The sequence below is a fragment of the Caenorhabditis briggsae genome (genome assembly GCF_000004555.2).
Source record: "Caenorhabditis briggsae complete genome, chrIV, whole genome shotgun sequence".
In the NCBI taxonomy this organism is placed as follows: Eukaryota; Metazoa; Nematoda; class Chromadorea; order Rhabditida; family Rhabditidae; genus Caenorhabditis; species Caenorhabditis briggsae.
Window position 1 is genome coordinate 9,437,477 of NC_013487.2, and position 20,631 is coordinate 9,458,107.

At 35.2% G+C, this 20,631-nt stretch overlaps 4 protein-coding genes across 4 annotated transcripts; all 4 read left to right on the forward strand.

Annotated features, from left to right (window-relative positions):
- Window positions 1–305: 305 nt before the first annotated feature.
- CBG03348 lies at window positions 306–1,489 on the forward strand (the record flags this gene model as incomplete). The annotated part of the gene is made up of 5 exons (XM_002633625.1): window positions 306–527; window positions 612–821; window positions 869–1,027; window positions 1,072–1,269; window positions 1,313–1,489. 5 exons carry the CDS (start codon window positions 306–308, stop codon window positions 1,487–1,489), a joined length of 966 nt encoding a protein of 321 aa, XP_002633671.1.
- Window positions 1,490–1,764: 275 nt separating this feature from the next.
- Window positions 1,765–2,981, forward strand: Cbr-sru-19 (the record flags this gene model as incomplete). Its single annotated transcript, XM_002633626.1, has 5 exons — window positions 1,765–1,998; window positions 2,045–2,254; window positions 2,302–2,460; window positions 2,509–2,727; window positions 2,796–2,981. The coding sequence occupies 5 exons, from the start codon at window positions 1,765–1,767 to the stop codon at window positions 2,979–2,981; spliced, it is 1,008 nt and encodes a 335-aa protein (XP_002633672.1).
- Window positions 2,982–3,446: 465 nt separating this feature from the next.
- On the forward strand, window positions 3,447–8,627 carry CBG03351 (the record flags this gene model as incomplete). The annotated part of the gene is made up of 9 exons (XM_045235709.1): window positions 3,447–3,680; window positions 3,727–3,936; window positions 3,988–4,146; window positions 4,870–4,991; window positions 7,006–7,243; window positions 7,732–7,941; window positions 7,986–8,144; window positions 8,196–8,393; window positions 8,442–8,627. 9 exons carry the CDS (start codon window positions 3,447–3,449, stop codon window positions 8,625–8,627), a joined length of 1,716 nt encoding a protein of 571 aa, XP_045092365.1.
- A 559-nt stretch (window positions 8,628–9,186) lies between these two features.
- On the forward strand, window positions 9,187–10,369 carry CBG03352 (the record flags this gene model as incomplete). The annotated part of the gene is made up of 3 exons (XM_002633629.2): window positions 9,187–9,223; window positions 9,273–9,983; window positions 10,026–10,369. 3 exons carry the CDS (start codon window positions 9,187–9,189, stop codon window positions 10,367–10,369), a joined length of 1,092 nt encoding a protein of 363 aa, XP_002633675.2.
- Window positions 10,370–20,631: the final 10,262 nt, after the last annotated feature.

A 20,631-nucleotide genomic window follows, 5' to 3' on the forward strand; every position in this document is an offset into this window, starting at 1 on the left:
CTCCGTAAAGAAAGCTTTGTTAAAAACGTCATAAGAATTAGATGAAAAAATTGGCGTCTGGCTAAATTTAAATGCTGAGAATGAGAGACAAAATGCCGCGAAAAAGAGAAAGTTGAAGAACTAATTGGAAGTTGAATGGTGCACTAACATTCAACTCTCTTGCTTTAGGACTTCTTTTTTTATTTCTCACCTGTCGCCTTTCGGAGAAAATAATCTTTCGTCTTATGCGTTTTCTATTATGATTTGGTTTCATTCGAACTGCATTATTAATCTGACTTGAGTTTTCAGAATCAGCTGAATAAAAAATGAATAATGTGTCTATTCAAGGAGACCTCCGATATATCAATTATGAATTCGATTGGTTTACACTTCCTGTTTTATGCGCATCCATTCCACTTATTTATCTTCTTCCAACAATTTTCGTTATGATTGAAATTGTCAGAGTCTACTGTAGACAATTGATCACAAAAAGAGATGAACTCATGAATCCGCATGTATTTTTTGTGATTGTTCTCTCACAATTGATGGTAGGAATCCTTGCTTATATGAATCCTTGCTTATATCCTTGCTTATAATTATAATTCTTTCATCTGAAACAATTCAAGTTTCAGGGATTCTATTATATGGTCTTTGATTATTTCACTATCCGACTTCCATCTACAGGAATCATGACATCTTGGTGTGCATCACAAGAACCCAATCATTTTTTGAAAGTTATCTTCTTTTTTTCAATATACTTCAATTATACATCCATGCTGTTCCCATTTTTGTTATCATTATTACGACTTGTCCCAGTTTATTACCCCAATAAGCATAAAGAGGTTACACAGAAAACGTTTCTAGACATAAATATATGAGAAATTTTCAGATTTGTGAGAAAATTGTCAAATTCTCGACACCCTGTGTGTTTATTTATCCATTCCTATTCACATTCACTCTAATACCGGCTCTTGGATTTTGTCGACAACTTCTTGGTCCATATCAGTTCGGAGCTATTTATATATTTTTCAGTGGAAATTGGTTCAATGTAATTTTCTCTAAAATATGTATTCCCAAAATTTAAATTTACAGCTGAAACTGGCTAATCTACTGGTTTTAAACGTTGTATTCTTTCTGGTCTTGTCTACAGCAGCCAATATTTTACTTTATGGGAAATTGAAGACAATTAGAAATAAAAGAAAAAGTGTCAAACTGCAGAGAGCTGAATCCTCGCTGACTTTTACAACGCTTTCTATGTTGTCTGCTTACATTACCAATCTGATTTTTGTGGTGAGCACAAAGAAGGAATTTACAAAATAAAGAAACTTTTCAGATTATGTTTATAATACATCCTCCATTATCTACATATGTAGTTGCTCTTCGTCCTTTCGGTAATGACTGTGATACTGTTCTTGTTCCTTGGATATTCTATTTGACTCATCCTGCATTCAAGAAGAAGCTGTTTTCAAACGAAGTTTCAAGAGTCAGGACACTTCATACTACTATTTAAATTCCTCAATTTTCAATGGATATTTTTTCTTAACGGTCAATTAAATAAATTGATTCATTGTCTCTTATAAACTTTTTGAACCCAAAGATCTGTGACAATAAGAGAAAAAGAGGAAAAACTGAAAAATAAAGATTATGAAAAAAATAAAAGAATAACCATTCATAATATTCTGACTAAGTAATTGGAATTCAATCAAATTCAATTAGGCCGATACTGATTTGATTGACTGGAGGTTCCTGCAATCTAGTCTATATAACTTCCTTCATTCATCGAATATGAGTAACAAGGAATTGGGAATTGTTGTCAATTTGAATTCAAGTTACACTGATTTCCAATTCAATCCCTACACAATCACTTGTTTTCTAGCTTTTGCTCCGTTTGTTTATATCATTCCAACATTTATTATCGTATTTCGAATCATTCGAAAATTTTTGCGAAATGTATTCAGAAAGAAAGATCCAAGTTTCAATCGGCATGTCTTCATAGTTCTGGTACTCTCTCAGTTCTCAGTGAGTTTATTTTATGCAGTTAACTGATTACTAGGATCATTTTCAGAACATTGGTTTTTTTCTCGCTGACTTATTTGTCATGCGCGTCCCGTCGACTGGCATGATGACATCCTGGTGTTATCGTCAAGAACCCAACGAATTTCTGAAAATTCTTTTCATATCACAATCTTATTTTAATTACTGCGCTATGCTCTATCCGGTTTTGTTTTCTATTATTCGTCTAGTTATTACTTATTTACCAAATCGACACAATGACGTGAGGATGAAGTTATCTAGAAAAATTAATTTTAATTGTGATTCCAGATAAATACAAAAATATTAAAGTACAGTATACCTCTAATTCATATTTGGCCTCTACTTTTTAATTTATATCTGATCCCAGCACTAGGAGTTTGCAGGCAACATTTCGCTCCGTATAAATTGGGAGCTGTTTATGTGCACATTATAAACTCATGGAGAGGAGTATGAACCTGTGGGAATGAAAAACTTCGAAGTTTTTATATTTTTCAGATGATGGGCGCTCCATTTACAGTTTTAAACTCTGCGGTTTGGCTGACGGTCTGTTTGATTCTGAATTGGATTTTATATCGAAAGCTGAGAGAATTGAAATCGTTGTCTCAAAGTTCTTCACAAACAAGTCAAATTAACAAAAATCGGACAATTGAAATATCTTTATCAATTACGACTTTTGCAATGTTATCTGCATACATAGCACACCTTATCTTTCTAGTAAGTCTTTATGTTTGGACCAAATGCGATTTCGGAATCAACGAATATCTATAGTAACATCAATTCAGGGAGCATTCTTGATTGATTATGACGTCGCTACGTATCTGGTTGTTATTCGTCCGTTTGGTTTTGATCTGGAATTATGTGCAGCTCCCTGGGTATTCTACTTGACTCATCCGGCATTTCGAAAACGGAAAGATAGCAAAATTGTGGTCGCTGCAAATAAGAAAACCATAAAAAGCGTTGATTACTGAAATCGTATTCTTTAATCTTTTGGAAAATGCATTTTCAGTAATTGTAATTGAATTGCACATCCTATACATATTCTGTTCCTCCACACTGTTTTTTCTTCGTAAAAGTTGTATAACAAGTATATTATATCTTCATTTAATTACCTTCTGTTTACAACTTTGGTCCGTATTTGAAGAAAAACACAAATATACTCATTTTCGTAACTTCCCATTTTTTAAAGACGTATATATATATATATATATATATATATATATATCCTTCGTTCTTTTTCGCAAAAATAAAAACAAAATAAATGTTTTTTCTGTGTTCCTCTATGTTTTCATGAGCATCGTCGATTCTTTCACCTTGGCTTGTGTTTTCGAGCATGTGTTCACTCAAAGTCACAACAAATTAAATTTACTAGAAAGGGATCCAATTACTTTTCTTAGGTTCCCTTTCGAGATCTCGTCTGTCTTACCTTATAAAAAATGTTGAACGAAGATGTGGGAGTTATAATAAACTTGAATTCCAACTACTCTAATTATCAGTTTGACTTTCGAACATTTCCCGTTCTTCTGTCTATTTTCCCATTTTTGTACATGATTCCAACTTGTTTTGTTACATTTCGCATAATCGAAGTTTTCATCAAGAAAGGAGTTAGAAAACATGATGAAACAATCAACAGGAACGTTTTCCTTGTTATCATTTTATCCCAACTAACAGTAAGTTCAAGAATATTCCTTGATTTTTATACCTTTCTGTTTTTAGTGTCTCTGTTATTTCTTCTGTGATTTCGTGATGATCCGTCTTCCATCCACAGGAATTTTGACTTCTTGGTGCCAACGAAACCCACCAAACCTCAACCTGACGATTTTCTTCACATCCCACATGTATTTCAGCTATCCTCTAATGATTTACCCAGTTTTACTCGCTATAGTGAGATACACTCCTATTCATTACCCTCATAAACACCATCTAGTAAGTTTGGAACTAATCAACAACAAAAAAAATTCAACCATTTTCTTCCAGCTCAACACTAAAATCCTCTCCTTCAGTATTCCAATAATCCACTTCTATCCATTTCCCTTTCTATTTTTCATGTTCCCAGCTCTTGGTGTCTGCCGTCAATTAAAACCACCGTATCCATTTGGATCTGCATTCATTCATTTCATTGAATCTTGGCATGGAGTGAGTTCCTCGAAAAATTACCTACAAAATCCTATGGAACTTCAGTTAATAAACATGCCATTCCAAATGCTGAACACTTCATTTTGGTTTGTAATTTATCTTGTGAGCAATGTTTGTTTGCATCGAGAGCTTCACAAACTGAGTGGTACTTCCCCGTGGTAATTTCAGTTTTGCAACAGTACCACAGATCCAAATATGCGTAGTGCGCTCCACCGCACATTTTAAAAAATTTAACATGCGCTTTTTCGCTCATCGTTGTACGTTTGATACTCAGCCAACGAAAAGATAGAAAAATAAGAAACCCCACAGTGAGTTTTTCACTACCGGATGCGAAACAGTCTGCGACGTTTTAAAGTACAACGGACAAAAAAAAATCTGATTCATTTTTTTACTATATATTCTTCATAAAACTTACTAAAAATTTATGGAACAGAAAAAAAGTTATGGACTAGAATTCGAGAAAAAAAATCCAAAGTTGAAGCAGCGGTAGTGAAAAACTCACCGTGATACCCCAAATCACGTTCGCTGAAGCGCGGTTTCTGACCAGTGGTTTTGGACGGAAGTGAGGGTATGGAGCGCCCTATGCACTTTTCTGTATCGCTAGTAGATTCTAGAATTTAAAGGCACACAAATCGGAGTACAAAATATAAGAAAGCAGAGTTTTCCTTGAGTATCACAACTATTACCATGGTTTTGGCATATCTGGTGAATCTAATTTTTCAGATAAGGAATTGCATGATGAAGTATAAATTCAAACATATTTTATACCAGGGAACATTTCTAATTGACTATCAACTCGGTATATATACATCATTTCTTCGTCCGTATGGAAATGATTTGGAAACGTGTGTTACGCCATGGGTTTTCTATTTGACTCATCCCGCATTTAGAATCAAACCCGGATCGAATCCATCTTCCAGTACACAAAGGTTTAACCTCACATAACTTTACTGTGTTTCAATAAATCTGCAATTTTTTGCTGAAATTATAACCACCGATGTGCACGGAGTTTCATCTTCCGTTTTCCGTCTTCCAAACATCTTATATTTTCTGTGTTTTGTTCAAACATGTTTGTATTAATTATTTTCTTTCCGACTATTTAGGAAAATTATTTTAAAATTCAAATAAACTACCGTAAAACCTGTAATAAAAGGGCCACCTAATTATTAACTTTGAGCCAATTCATCTCGGTTCCTGCTAAAGATATAAACATTTGTCAACTGATAAATTGTTTATCATAATATCCTATGCATTTTCTCAGTTGACACCTTTTTGATATCTCTCATAGGAGCTGAGATAATTGAGCTCAAACTTTAGCATTCATTGAGTTAATAGACGTAGTACGTTTGTAGTACATTTGTAATAAGTTTTTATTCACTATATCATCAATAAAAGTTTTGTTTTTATTTACTCCGTCAGCAATTAAGGTCATACTTGGTTGGGCCGGGCTTTTTTTTCAGAATTTTCAGGGCCCGGCCCGTTCGGGTCCGAGGTTTCAAGAAATTTTTGTCATGTCTCCTCAAATAATTTTCGGGGTTAATAGAAAAAATTTAATGGGATGCCATTGAAAATACATGAAAAATCTCTGAAATTACAAATTTTTCAAATGTGGGAAACTCAGGCCCTGGAAATCGCAATCCCAGCCAGGCTAGACCAGCTGGCCAGGCTCGATTTTGCAAGTGGGATAAAGGTATCTTTTTCATGTTTTCAGACTACTTCCTCCTTAAATGTAGACTACAGTCTGAATTTTCCCAAAAAATAGAAAGTATTCAATTATACCCAGATGATTCATTTTTGTGTTAATATCATATTCTTAAAGGTGGTGTGCGGTGAAAAATTTTATTGCTTCATTTTGTGCAAAAACCCATGTAGATTCCCATAAAAATCAAGAAAAAATTCAAAAAAATTCCTTCAGTGAGAAAAACGGCATCGAAAAATCAAAGTCGTATCTGGTGGCCTAGCGGCCAGGTGAGAGTTTTCTAGGCCAACTGCCGGTAAAAGCGCGCGAAATTCGATTTTTTTATAGATTTTCAGTGTTTTCTCTAGCGTTTTTAAAGATTTCAAAGTTTTATTGTTAATTTCCTCCCAGGTGTATGAAAAAACCTGACAAAAATCAGAGAAAACACTGAAAATCAATAAAAATTCGAACTTCGCGCGCTTTTACCGGCAGTTGGCCTAGAAAACTCTCACCTGGTCGCTAGGCCATCAGATACAACTTTGACTTTTCGATGCCGTTTTTCTCAAGGAAGGCATTTTTTTGAACTTTTTCTTTATTTTTATGGGAATCTACATGGATTTCTGCACAAAATGAAGCAATAAAATTTTTCACCGCACACCACCTTTAATTGCACAGTCCTTCTCCAAATCTTTGGCGTTATGTCTAGCTTCTTTTTTTTCAAGAAATATTCTGAAATTGCAGCAGCTCGGTGTATCTCTTTTTCTATTTGTGTTCTTTATTCTGAAGTTGTTCTAATAAAAATCTAGCGTTTTTGATCATCCTGATTTTTTTCCAAGAATTAGTCAAACTGAAAATACGCAGACAGAAAAAAAAACAGCGATTTAATCAGTGCGAGGCAATAAGGAAATAAAAATAACTCAATAAAAAGCTAAAAGGATTTAATTCCGTCGGGTGAGTCCTTTTTAGTCTTCAACCTTTTTTCTAAATCAATAAATATTTTTTTCATCGGGGAAGTGTTTGGAAACTTCTGACAACGTGCGTTTTTGAAAACGTCATGAGGCATTTTGTAAGTATCAATTAGAGTCAGGTTTCAACTCAAAATGCACTCAAAATGTCTTCGTTTTTCTTTCTATCATGCTTTTCTATAATTTTTGTCAAGTATAGAAAACAACGATTTTCAGTAGCTCATTTATGGATATGAACAATGTATCAATTCAAGGAAATCTTTTTTATATCAATTACGAATTCAACTTTTTCACATTTCCAGTTCTTGTGGCTTGTATCCCATTGTCCTATCTCATTCCAACTTTTTTTATTATATTCAAAGTATTCAAAGTTTACATTCGACAATTTTTGGGAAAAAGAGATGACACTATAAACCCCCATGTGTTTTTGGTTATTGTTGCTTCACAGATTACGGTAATGTTTCTTAATATTATATACAAAAAGTATTTTTCAGATTATTTTCGGCCATTTTAATTATTTTCAGGTGTCTGGAGCTCGATTTTCAAGTTTTCGATCACATTGAAACATTTGGAGGATGTGACCTAGATTGAAAACCTTGGATTCGCAGAACTTTCAGAAAATTCCTACTTTTCAGCTCTTTGTAGATATCAAGGACACATGATTTTTTTCACGTGTTCAGTAAAAAATAGGTCAAAAATAGGTGTCTTTTAGAATTTGGTCGTTAGCTGAAAAGCTGGAAATTTTCGAAAAGTTTTATAAAAGCAATGTTTTTAACCTAGGTGTCTTATAACTTCCAATATTTTCAAAGTGATCGGAAACTTGACAGTCGAGCTCCCCGCTCTTGAAAATTGTCAGAATGGACGACAATCAATTGAGAAATACGTATTTCTATATCTCATTGACCGGTATGTTCCTATCAGTTTTCATAATTTCATTTCCAGAGTATCTTCTACATGATATCAGATTACATAACAATTCGTCTTCCATTCTCTGGTATTCTTACATCATGGTGTGCATCACAAGAGCCCAATCATCTTCTGAAACTCCTTTTCTTTTTCTCCATTTATTTCACATTCATATCCTGGTTATTCCCTTTTCTATTGTCGGCTCTCCGACTGATTCCTGTTTATTTTCCCCGTAAGCACAGCGAGGTGAGAAAATTGCAGCATAGGCTTTCAAATTTAACGATTTCCAGCTTTGCGCCAGAATTACAAAGTTCGCTCTTCCTTCAATTTACTTTTATCCATTGATATTCACATTTACACTTATTCCGGCTATGGGAACTTGTCGACAATTGCTGGGTCCTTATCAGTTTGGAGCCATTTTCATTTGGTTCACTGGAAACTGGTTTGATGTTAGTTTCCAATTTCAAATCTTATGTTTTTAATTTTTTTTTGTTTCTCAGTTGAAGCTGATAAATGGGATCGTACTGAACCTAGCAATCTGGCTCATTTTATGCTCCATATCCAACTTGATGCTATATAAAAAACTGAAGAAATTGAAAAGTAATCGCAAAAGTGTAATACTTCAAAGAGCAGAAATGTCTCTAACATTGACTACATTCTCCATGTTACTCTCTTTTCTCACCAATTTGTTTTGTGCTGTCAGTTAAGAATTCTCAATTTAAAAAAAAACAATCAAAACTTTTCAGATGATTTTCCTAATTCTTCCCTCTTTAACTGTCTACTTTATCGCTCTCCGACCATTTGCCAACGACTGTGAAATTGTCTTCGCTCCATGGATTTTCTACCTGACTCATCCAATTTTCAAAAAGAAACAACAAGTGGCTTGTATGAAAGAAGTATCAAGAGTTGGAACTCTTCACACGACATACTAATTGAATAATTTGTTATTCTTTAAATCAAGTCATACATTTTTTTGAACAAAAGCACTACTTGCGAAAAAAAGATTTTTTTTCTGGTACATAGAATCGGAACTATTTTCTCACAACGACAACTACCGTAACCTAAAAATATGTTTATTTTCCGGATTCCTTTTCTCGATTTTCGTGCATTTTCAAGTAATTCTTGCACTGCCAAAATTTTTTATTTTGCGACTTTTCTAGCTGAAAAAACAGAAAATCCGACAAAAAGCAGTAAAAACCGAGAAAATAAAGGGAATAAAAATATTTTAGGTTTACGGTAGTTGTCGTTGTGGTATCTTCGGCCACGGCCACCGGCGTTTCCTTTCCACATCCTCAATTTTTTCTACTTGCATAATACCAAAACAGAAGTACTAGGTCATTTACAAAAAAAGTGAAAGTAGTTTTCCAATTTATCCGTGAACAAGCTTCCCATACTTTGTTTCATTGACTGACAGCAACACCAAAAGATACATCAAAAAAAGCAAATCAGTTCTCAAAGAAAGCTGGAATCGTCGAGCCGAATTGTCGTGTAATGAGTTCCGAGAATAACAGCAAATCAGGATCGAAAGGTGAAAAAATACAACGTCTTTTTATCCGGAAAACTTATTTTAATTTCAGAAATTTCTAAAACAGAGATTCCAAAAATGGATTTGGCGAAAGTCGACCCGAAATGTGCGGAATGGATGGATGATTGCATCAAAAGACTCAACACACTTTATAACAATAAAGATGGTGCAAATATTTGTAATGTGATGTCTGGACACGAAATCATTGCAATTATTCGACTCGTGGAGCACATTTTTATGGATGAGAGCAATCTTTGTGAAGCAGAAGCGCCTATCAAAGTTGTCGGGGACATTCATGCCCAATTCCAAGATCTCAATCGTCTTTTCGATTTGATCGGAAGAGTTCCCGAGGAAAAACTCATGTTCTTGGGTGACTACGTCGATCGTGGACCACAAGGAATCGAAGTTGTTATGCTCCTTTTCTGCCTCAAGATCCGTTATCGAGACCGTATTTACTTGTTGCGCGGAAATCATGAAACACCTTCAGTCAACAAGATTTATGGGTTCTACGTGGAGTGTCAAGTGAAGTATGGCGTCGGAATCTGGTGGGATTTCCAGTCTTGTTTCAATCGTATGCCAATGGCTGGATTGATATCGAAGAAAGTGTTGTGTATGCACGGAGGATTGTCTCCTGAACTTGTTAATCTCGACACCATCAGAAATATTCCACGTCCATGTGAACCACTGGATCGAGGATTGCTCATTGACTTGTTGTGGTCGGATCCGACAAACAAGGGAGATGGATGGTTCCATTCTATTAGAGGTTTTTAAAACAGATTCAAAGTTTTGAATTTCTCTTTTTCAGGAATCAGTTACATGTTTGGAAAAGGAGTCGTTGAGCAAGCATGTAAAACAATGGAAATCGATCTCATAATTCGTGCGCATCAAGTTGTTCAAGATGGATATGAAATGATGACAGGACGTCGTTTGATTACTGTATTCTCGGTTCCAAACTATTGTGCTCAGTTCACAAACGCAGCCGCAGTGGTTTGTCTCAACGCGAACTTGGAGATTTCATTCCAACAAATGATGCCTGGACCACTTCCAGCAACTGCCAAAGCAAAAGCAGCTCCCGCGATTGCAAACGATCTGAACACGGATGCTGCGAAAGCTGATAAGGAATTCATTAAGGCGTTTATTAAAGTTTGAGGAACGATAACTCTGTATTGTAATTGTGTCTCTTGAATAAAGTTTCATTAATAATTGCTGATTACTGTAGTTTCTTTTTTTGCGAAGTGGAGACGATGCCAATGTCAACCTTATCGCTTCTTGATTTTTCTGATATTTTTTCTCATTCTTGATCTTCTTTATATTTCTTAAATAAGGTTAAACTTTTCTCTGTTTCTTTCTTTTTGATCTCATTCTTGTTATCCAAGTTCAAAGAATTAAATATTCTCGAACAATCGAGCAATTATTCAATGAAAATACAGGATTTGTAACATGTGTCTGCTCTTCTAAAGTGTATGTGAAACTTCCTGAAAAGCGACCATTGAAAAATTGTCGCGAATTCAGGTGACCGAATATCACCTCTTCACGACTTTTTCTCCTTTTTAATTAATTCTTCTTTTATTCCCTGTATTTTATGTAATTATATTCACCAACGCCGACGCGGCCCACAACAATGCCGATTTGAATCACCCGCCAATTTGAGGATTACTGTACCCTGCACATCTAACTGTCGACGCGAACCAAGGAAATGCGCCCGCTTTTGGGATCAATTTATACTCTTCAGTCATTCTCGTTTCTCCCCAAAAACCCATGTTTCTCGTTCCTATTTTTACCTATATTTTTATATAATATTATTCTGGTGTATTCTTGTCGGCAGAGATGATTCTGGCAACAGAATCGTTTCCGTTGTAGGCAAAATTAGGCCAATAAATTCGGTGTGTCTTAAATTCTGTGTTCTTGTTGTCTTTTCTCTCTTTTAAGGTTTGTTGTGTCTCTAGGGCTGTTTTAGAGCAGTATGACTGCAAAATAAAAATTGAGCACCATGGGAGTAATAGTTTGGGGCGGAAAATGAAAATAATGAATTTTTGGAGAGCTGTGCATTTTTCCATTTTTTTTTCTCGCATAAACTGCAATCGTACTCTTTCAGGATTTTCGATGCTTCCTTATATGTTCTTCATAGTAACTATGTCTTGCTGTAGAGTCGATCTTTCGATCTTATGATCATTAGAAAAATACTTCCTTCTGGATCGTCAGAATCCTTAATTTCATCCTGTCTTGATTCTGTTAGTTTAACTTGTCCCGTTCCTCATTCTTTTATTTTTCTTTCAAGACTCGAGCATCTGCAATTACAGAATCCTCTTTATTCCGACAACTTGTTGATTCGAATCCTTAAGCGGGCCCATCCATTCTCATCTTCCATACACACATGAGAGTTCCGTTCAAAATAAAGCCCTGAAGCAGCGAAAATCACATGCTTCGTCTTCATTCCGTGTATCCTTTGTTGACCCAAGTTTTGGAAAGAGCTAAAAAAAGAGTGAGAGCTGGAAACGGGAAAACACAGTTTCTGGATGACTTCCGGGACCAGAAAAAACACAAATGAGCGGAGAGGGGATACATACAATCGAGACTTCCTCCATCTATCTATCCCCCACACCCTTTATATCGTTTCTTTTTTATTTCAATTGCCTCCAGAGCACAAGGACGACAATTTAATTTCTGAAACATTTCTTTTCTCTTTCAACACTTTTTCTTCTCTTTATCTTTATCCAATTCAATTCCTGCCATTCTTTTCTCCAATCTTTTCCTTCATTCCTTCCTCTTCTTCTTCTTTTTTGCCTTTCAAAATCTCATATGTAGGGCATGGACCAATTTGATGAACCATTGAACCTTCGGTCTCTCTGCAATTTCAAGACTCTTTACACACTTCTGATATCGTTAAAATGTTTGTTTCGAGAATCACGTATCATCAATTGATTTTACTATTTCTCTCACATTAACTCTTGACGCACATTGGAATTGTTTTATTTATTGCCCAATCACTTGTGTCTCAATTTCTATGTTACAATTAATCTCTCTGAGCTGATATAAATGCAAGAATTCAAGTAGCCAATCACATTGTTTGAACGTTTCTGGAGCTTTCTGATTCTCCTGTCGACTTTGACTAAATTCAGACAATTTGTGTATTGTCTTACTAATAGTGTAATCCTAGCTCTGGTAAATCAGAGCAATATACTGGAGGGAACTAAACTCTGACTATCTATCAAATAAAGTTACACTTCTTCGGGTCAATACCAGTTCCACTTGTTTTAAGGTTTGTATGTCATACTTGTCGAATTCCGTTCCCGGTCAGGACCGGGTCGAAAAATAACTTCAGCGATTGAAATTTTTCGAATCTGATCCGGAGAGGGCCGAAATATTTTTCACTTGGCTCGGCCCGTGACAAGTATGGTCTACGGAGCATCGAACTATTGAAATATAGCAAAACTAAAAGACGCACAGTTCCAAATTTAAATAAAAGGGTAGGATCCCAATCAGGAAAACGTCAGATCTTGCTTCTCAGTTTGAGTACATTGAGTAGAACTCTAGGACCCTTTCAAACAAAGTTTAATGACAAAATAAATAATTGATAAATGAGTTTTGAATCCTGGTGCCTTTTCTTTAGTATTCACAGTAATCCAAAACGTTCCTCATTTTTCTAATTATCCCTCTTTTCATGTTTCCTGAGACCTGTTCCGAAGGGCCCCAACACTATCAAGTTTGAGCTAATTTTTCTTGACTCCTATACAGGATATCGAAAATAAGTCAACTGATAAAATGTTTATCATAAAATCAAAAGTATTTTGTTAATTACACTTTTTTCACAAATCTTTGACAAAAACCGATATTGACTAAAAATTGAGAGTAAGAGGGCCCTTCTATTACAGGTTCTACAATGTACCTATTAGATGTGATCGTTGTAGTCCGAAGGCCAATCTTTTCCTATTCTTCCCTCACGTTTCCTATTCTGAAAGAGAATACATGTGCCAAACCAAACTACACCTTCTTCTGGAATCCAAATATATCGTGCGGTTCAAGTTCATTTTCATCACATCGCCCGCCTACACCGGATGGTGTTTTGTTTCCTTTTTGCAAAACCTTGAGACCTCTAATAAATAAAAGAGGTTTGCATTCATGCAAATAAACAAATCTTATACACTTATTTTCTGTAGAATACCCGATGAATTCTTAATACTTCCCCTTTGCTGCTTCCCTTTTTTCACATCTCAATGCCCCACTTTTTTATCAAGTTGTCTACTTTACTCAAGCATTCAAAGATCTTCACATTTCTAAAATCTGACTCAATTCTTTTTCTTTTTTTGTGCCAGTTTTCATGAAAAGAGGCGTCAAAGTGGCGGTAACGAGATTTTCAAAAACCAAACTGAAATGAGAACTTATTCAGCTTTTTCTGTAAATATATTTTTCGGTTTTTTTTTCATAATTCCTCCGGGATTGTATGTTTTTTCTTTGACTTTCTGCCTTCTGTATCCCAATTTATTTTCTTCTTCTTCTTCTATACCACGTCTCGAAAATACCAAAGGGAATTCATGAGGGGGACTGTCTCATTTTTTAAGTAGGGGAACGGAGAGAGACAAGCAAAACCTAGCCAAATCCAAAATGGAATAAGAACACTCATTTTTTTTGCTCCTCATGTTTTCGTTGCCGCCGGGCACACAGACACGTTTCAGGCAAGAGAGAAAAGGAGGTGCTGGACTGGAAAACCCGAGGAATTCTTTCCTCATAATCTTCTTTTTTGGCTTTGATTGATGTGACAGAACACGTCATGGGTGGAGAAGAAACCGAGTAGAGATAAACAATTTCAGAAGATGGATTCTCAATTTTTTGGCAGTTTTAAGAAGGTGGTCTTTGTTGTTGAAATTTTCTTGGAATAGCGAGTTTATCTTTAGGAAATGTGCATTATAATTCTCTCTCTCTTAATATTTTATCTAACATTTTTCTGGTAAGAATTTCGGAACTCTGGAAGAGAAATTCCGGTGACCGTGCCCGAATTTCCCACAACGAAAACTACCGTAACCTAAAAATATTTTCATTCTCCGGATTTATCTTCTCGATTTCCGTGTGTTTTCATTCAATTTTTCACTATCAATACATATTCTAACTTTCAGACTTATTTGGGAAAAATAACCCAAAACAAAAAGCAGTGAAAATCGAGAGAATAAATTTTGAAAATCAAACTATTTTCAGATTATAGTAGTGTGGGACCTTCCGCCACGGCCACTGGCGTTTCTCTTCCCACATTTTTTTTGTACAAGAATAACATAATTTTAATATTGCACCCAACACAACTCGATATTTTGAGTCACTAATCATTCATAAGTGCTTCTGAAATACAATCGAAAATTGATTTTTTGTAATTCGCACTACCGACTAACATTCCTATTGTATTTAGAGTCGTTCTTAGAACTAACACCCACTACAATAGCTCCATTCCTTAGCTTTCTGATCGCCTCAATGCGGACTTCAGATGTTTTTGTATTTTTTTTTTGCATTCCTTTCCTCTGACTCACTACTCGAAAACTATGTTACCGTTTTCTAGTGTTTTTTCTCGCGTAAGAAAACAAACTACAAATATTGGTATCTAGAAGATGTTTCGATTTAAAAAAACAATGATTCATGGACTTTTCTGTAATCTGATGAAATGCTGTTATCATCACTGTTAAGCATCATTCCAGCTCTTGTAGCTTGAAAAAGAAATCCCCACTTATTTTCGGAATGTATCGTAGTAAGCAACTAAATTCATCACGGTTCACAAAATCCAAGAAAAACACTTGTAACCACATGCTTCAACCAAATGACCGGAAAGTTAGGTCCCGAGAAATTAGAGATTCAAATACACTCAACATCCGTTTGGGTAACTTGAGCGTGTATGAATGACACCACCCGTTTTTCTTTGGTATTCGTAAAAAATACTTGAGTTCTCTGAAATCTGATTTTGTTTTTTTTTCATTTTGCACAGTAATTCCTTTTTTGTTCCACCCTCACTTTTGAAAATATAATTCTTCTTCTTCTTTTCAAAAAACACCATCTCATCCCCCTTTTCCATCTTCTTCCATCCCAAGAGTCTTCTTCCAAATTGTTTATTGTTAGAATGCTGAAAGTCAAAAAAAAGGGGTCTAGAAGAAAAAACGGGAAGATAGGAACACACAAAATTAATTTCCACCCCAATTTCCATGAATGTCCATGTAAATTTTCTCCTCTTCTCGGACAGACGTTCCTCCCAATTTTTTATTTGTCTCCCTCTCAATGCTCCGTTGTTCACTTTGCATATTTTTGTGCTCACTTATAACTCAAGTTTTTTTTTACTTTCGACAGCTGTAGTGGACATATGTTTTTTGTTGTAAACATTGTTTGTTTATCAGCTACTTTTATTGTATTCACTGATCAATCTAATTGAATTTTCAACTTTGAGATGTGAAGTATTTGACGATTAGGTTTGCTAAAATACAAGTTGGGATCATTTGTTGATCGGCACTGGTTGTGACCTAGAAGTTTACTATTGTGTTGTGAGCTAAGTTAAAACAGATTTCCGATTATTTTGAAAAAAGATAAATCTGAAGAGATTGCGCCTATCTATTACACTCACTCTTTCAAAAAACGGAGAGAAACGCCAGTGGCCAAAGGCCCCTCAAGGATAACTACCGTAACCAAAAAAATGCTTATTTTCAGTATTTATTTATGCGTTTCTCTCTAGGTAAAAATGACTAGAAACGCACGAACATCAAGAAAATAAATCTGGAAAACAAAAAATTTTATGTTACGGTAGTTGTCGTTGTCGGTGCTTCAGCCAGGGACATCGGCGTTTCTCCTGCACAACTACTTAACTTTAAACTTCTGCTCTTCTGGTTTACTCAAGGAGTTTCTTGAAAGGTTTCAACTTGTCATTTCTCCCTACCAATCATCTCATGAGAGATCAGCTGTCAAGTCCAAAATGTTTGGAACATATCAAGTATCAACTCTAACCTTCCACCTTTACTCTTCCAATTTTCCTAATCTTCTTCTTTTTTCTCACATCCTCGGCTCTTCTCAATCATAATGTCACTTGAAATTCTTCACCAATCCCTTCAGAAACTTCGTTTTTTTTCTCATCAATTCGTTGCTCTTGCAACGTTCATTCTGACAGGAGAAGTGTAAAGTCGGCGCGTTTTGGAAACGTTTTGATGCTTGTCACATTCTTCCAAGGGGAGCCTGTCAAAAAATGACTGAACTCTTGACACTCCTCATGACAGGAGTCCAATAAGTTTAAGTGGTTCAAGTTTGAGCTAACTTTTCTTGGCTCATGTGCTAAGTGTTAAAAATATGTCAATTGATAAAAATATTTGTGAGATTCTAATAAACAATTCATCAATAAACAACTTTTAAATATATTGGAAAGGACCCGAGATATCGGCTTAAAGTTACAATTTAGGAGCACTTCTATTACAGGTTTTACGATAAGTATCGTTTGTAGTGAGTCAAATTCATAATGATTCATCAGCTCAATTCTAGATCTTCAGCTCGTTCTAGATCATCGCCGACTCACCAATGTGTTTTAGTATGTCCCGTCACTATCCGACCCACTAAATTCTTAGAGTTCATCCCTTCTGTGGTCATAATCATAACTCTATCCTCTAGGTATATCTTTTTATTCTATTCAGTTCTTACTCTCTCCTTGTTGTTAATTTTTTATTTTCATTATTCTCAGAATGCAAAACGTTCGACTGATCAGAAACTATGCGAACATCCAAAAGTTCGGAAAAACACTAAATAGTTCATCAAAACGACATGCAATATTCCGCTTCTCTTGAAAACTTGGTAACCCGAAAAACGTCTCTTCACTCTTTCTTTTTATTCTCATTTTTCTCTACTTTTGCTTCTTTTTTCTTGAAAATAATAATATTGGTTTTTCTTCGATTGTTCACGCCTTCTGGACCGTCGTTTTTGTCCTTCTTCTACTTCTTTTTCTTTTCTCCAGAATTCCTTTTTTTCTTCTTTTCTCAACCCAAATTTATGCCTGAATTGACTTGATTTTCGTTCGAGTTTCTTTTTTTCTGTTTTTGGAGTTGTTGGGATAGATGAGCTGGTTTGGTTCCTGGTTCTCAGAATATTTTACAGCGATGTAAATAGACCGCTGTGTTTTCAATAGGTCATTTAATTTTGAATCAGCTTAGTTTTCAGATCCCTCTTCCCTATTTTTCATTTCCTCTATCAATTATGCATTTAGTCTCTCCGTTAATTGACACAACAGCTTCCTCCACTCTTTGACCTATCTCTCGTGTTTTATTGGTCTCATATGTCTACACTATATTTATTCCTAGTATAAACTTTGTTTCCCACTCTTTCCCCTTTTTCACTGCCTTTGGGAATCATAATGACGACAATATATTCTATAACGAAGGCATTTGTTAGAACATGAAATTGATCAACTTGTAATTTCCGATTTGTAGTTTAAGTTCTACCGTTACAAAACTAGGTATTCTTAATTAACTGTTGATTGGACTGGTTGTGTTTTCAAAAAATTATTCCGAAAATTCATCGACATATTTTCTAATCGAATTCCCATGTTCCAGTTGTTCTTTGTCCGCACTGAAAATTGCTTTCTCTCCTCCAAAAACCAAACAATGGCAACACTTTTTGGTGAACAGCTGAGTTTGGTTCTTGATTCCTGAGCAGTTACCTCCTTCTCCAATTGTTCTTTTAGAGAATACGAATGTAAAGATCGGAAGATGTTTTAAAAAGTATGCGTCTGTTCAGGAGACATATAATTCTTCAAAAGTGAAGATTTTAGGATTGAGGGTGGGATAGAAGAGGCTTTTAGTCAGAATTTCCTAGCCGTAGAATATAATCTGGCTGTTAGTCTAGCTTTTCCACTCCGATTTGAACACGAAATTTCTAGAATGTTCTGTTCAAAAAGTTACAGAATAGCCATAGATTCTATCAACCCGACTATCTTTCCGATTTCTGGTTGCCTCATCTGAATTTGGCTACTTTTGCCACGTCACGTTCCTTTCTTCCCAATGTAGTCCTTCTTTTTTTTCTTCTTCTTCACATTCTACTCTTTTCTCTGTAATTTACACGTAATTGGCGCAATTTGCACACACTCCCAAATTCAATCTGAATCTCTTTCTTTTTCACCTCATTCATGCTTTTCCTTAGACAACCCATGTTCATCTTGTCCTTTGTGGATCAGTTTTTTCTCTCTGCAACTCATCATTCATTTTTCAACATGGTTTTTTTTATTTATACATGTTCCTGTATTGCTATTGCGAAGGCTTTTCAAATCACAAGACAAGAGGACTCAGAGGACAATTCCTTGATCTTGTCATGTTTAGAAGATTATGATTTCAGAAATAAGTTTGAAAATGGGAAGATGATGGTGGTTGAAAAAAAAACAAGAAGAAGGAACTGTTAAAATTTCTTTCTCATCCCGAATATTTCCGAAAAATCAAATTACTCATTTTAAAATAGATCATGAACTCCCGATTTATGAAAAATATTTTATGGTTTCCATTTTTAATGAGAAATCTTTCTTGAATAAAAAAACGAACATCTGTCTAAATGTCCTTTTTATTCAATTCAGACTCCCTAGTCTAAATGAATTGACAATTCATCTGAAAGTGCAAATTTCTGATGCACCTTAGAATTCATACTTCAGATAGGGCATTTCTCGACATTATTAACTAGAACTTTTGAATTTCCATTTATTAAAACATCTAGAAAATTTTCAAATTCTGTTTAGACTTTCAGAGCTCTTGTTCGCGAATGAAACATTGTTGTTTTACCTTTGATTTGCATTTCGTTCAGTTTCCAAATCCAAAAATAAACTTCCTGATTCTCACGGTCTTTGCCTCAACCCGCACAGCGTCTTCCTTTTCTTTCATCTGACGACAAAACGACGTCGTCTTCCGAGAAGTCTACTAGTGGACGTGACTTCTTCGTTTCCTCTGAATAGGTGTGAATACGATTTAAATTGTCTGTCTTCCGTCCAAATTCCGATGCACTCTTCTCTGAATCCTTGCTTATAGAAGAAGCACTTCATCAATTGGACAGGTCCGTAATTCGGTTTCGTGTCAGGAGTTTTTTTTTTGCAAAAGAAAAGGATGGAACATTTATCAAAGTTTCATTTAAAATTGTTCGAGTCGGTACATAATTTTCTAGAATAAATCTTCCCAAACACCGTGTCTTCTTTAAAATTCTCTTCTGCCTTTCCAACTGATAATCCATCAAAATGACTACTAAACTAAATATTCCAAACACTTTGTTCTCTTCGGTGTTCCTTGTTTTTTATTCCCCAAATTGAGTGATCGTAGAAAAAAAACAAAGTGTTTATGTTGTCACTTTGACATATTAAACGGCTTCTTCATTCCAGGTTTCCGGTCGAGAACACAGATCCCTATACCAATTCTCCTTCTTCCTTTTATCTGATTGTCTCCAATGTTCTCTTTTTTATATTTAGATTTTTTGGTAGGGTTTCAGAGGTGAAAGTCGAAAATAGGTGTTGGTTTCTCGGAAAATTTATTTCATTTCACTGATTTCAGCTGTAAATATAATGTGCCAGATTTAGAACCAAATAACCTTGTTCGACTATCAAACAAACTTTTTGTTGTGATAGTCAATAAAAAACCAAGAGCAGTACTGTCATTTATTTCCAACATAAGCACAATTACCCGGACTGATAAAAACGGGTATATCTTAAGACATAAGTATCTTGGAAGAACGAAGATTGGTAGAAATTTAATTTTAAGTTTGATTCAAAGCTACTGAAATCTTCAAGGCGATTTCTCAAGTATTGTTATGATTGTTCAAATATGAACGGCGTAATGTTTCCTGTTGATTTTCATGAGATGAAGCAACGTTGACAAGCGATAACTCAGCTCAAATTTGATTAAACAAATTGGAACATGAACAGTTCACCGATGAATTATTCGAATTTTTGCACTCCAAATTTGAGCCCAGTACAACGCTTCACTTAAAGCTTATGCTAGTACAAACTTGAGTCACTAGTGAAAACAGATAGCAAAAATAGCCGTGATCGAACATTCGTTTACATCATGCAATCGTACTTTTTCTACCGGAACAATTGTGCACAATTACGAAGAAATAAGAATGACTATTCGAGTGATCAGACATGAATGAGTTACACCTGTCAGCTTCACGATTCAGGACATTTTGAGTCAGACCTCCAGAGCACATATATAATTTTTAGCTATTTTCCCCACTATCTGTCGTGTGACCTATTTGAACTTTTTCCAATTCTTTTTTTTGCAAAATAAAACTTTATAAAACAATTCAATCACTCCATCTCACCCCGTGCAACAAGACCAAATGTCCTTCGTCCCTTATTTCTTTTTTTTCTCATCTTCTTTTTTTTCTTCTTTCCCTCTTCCCGCCCATGCATACTTTAATGTTGACTGTGGAATGAGAGTCCT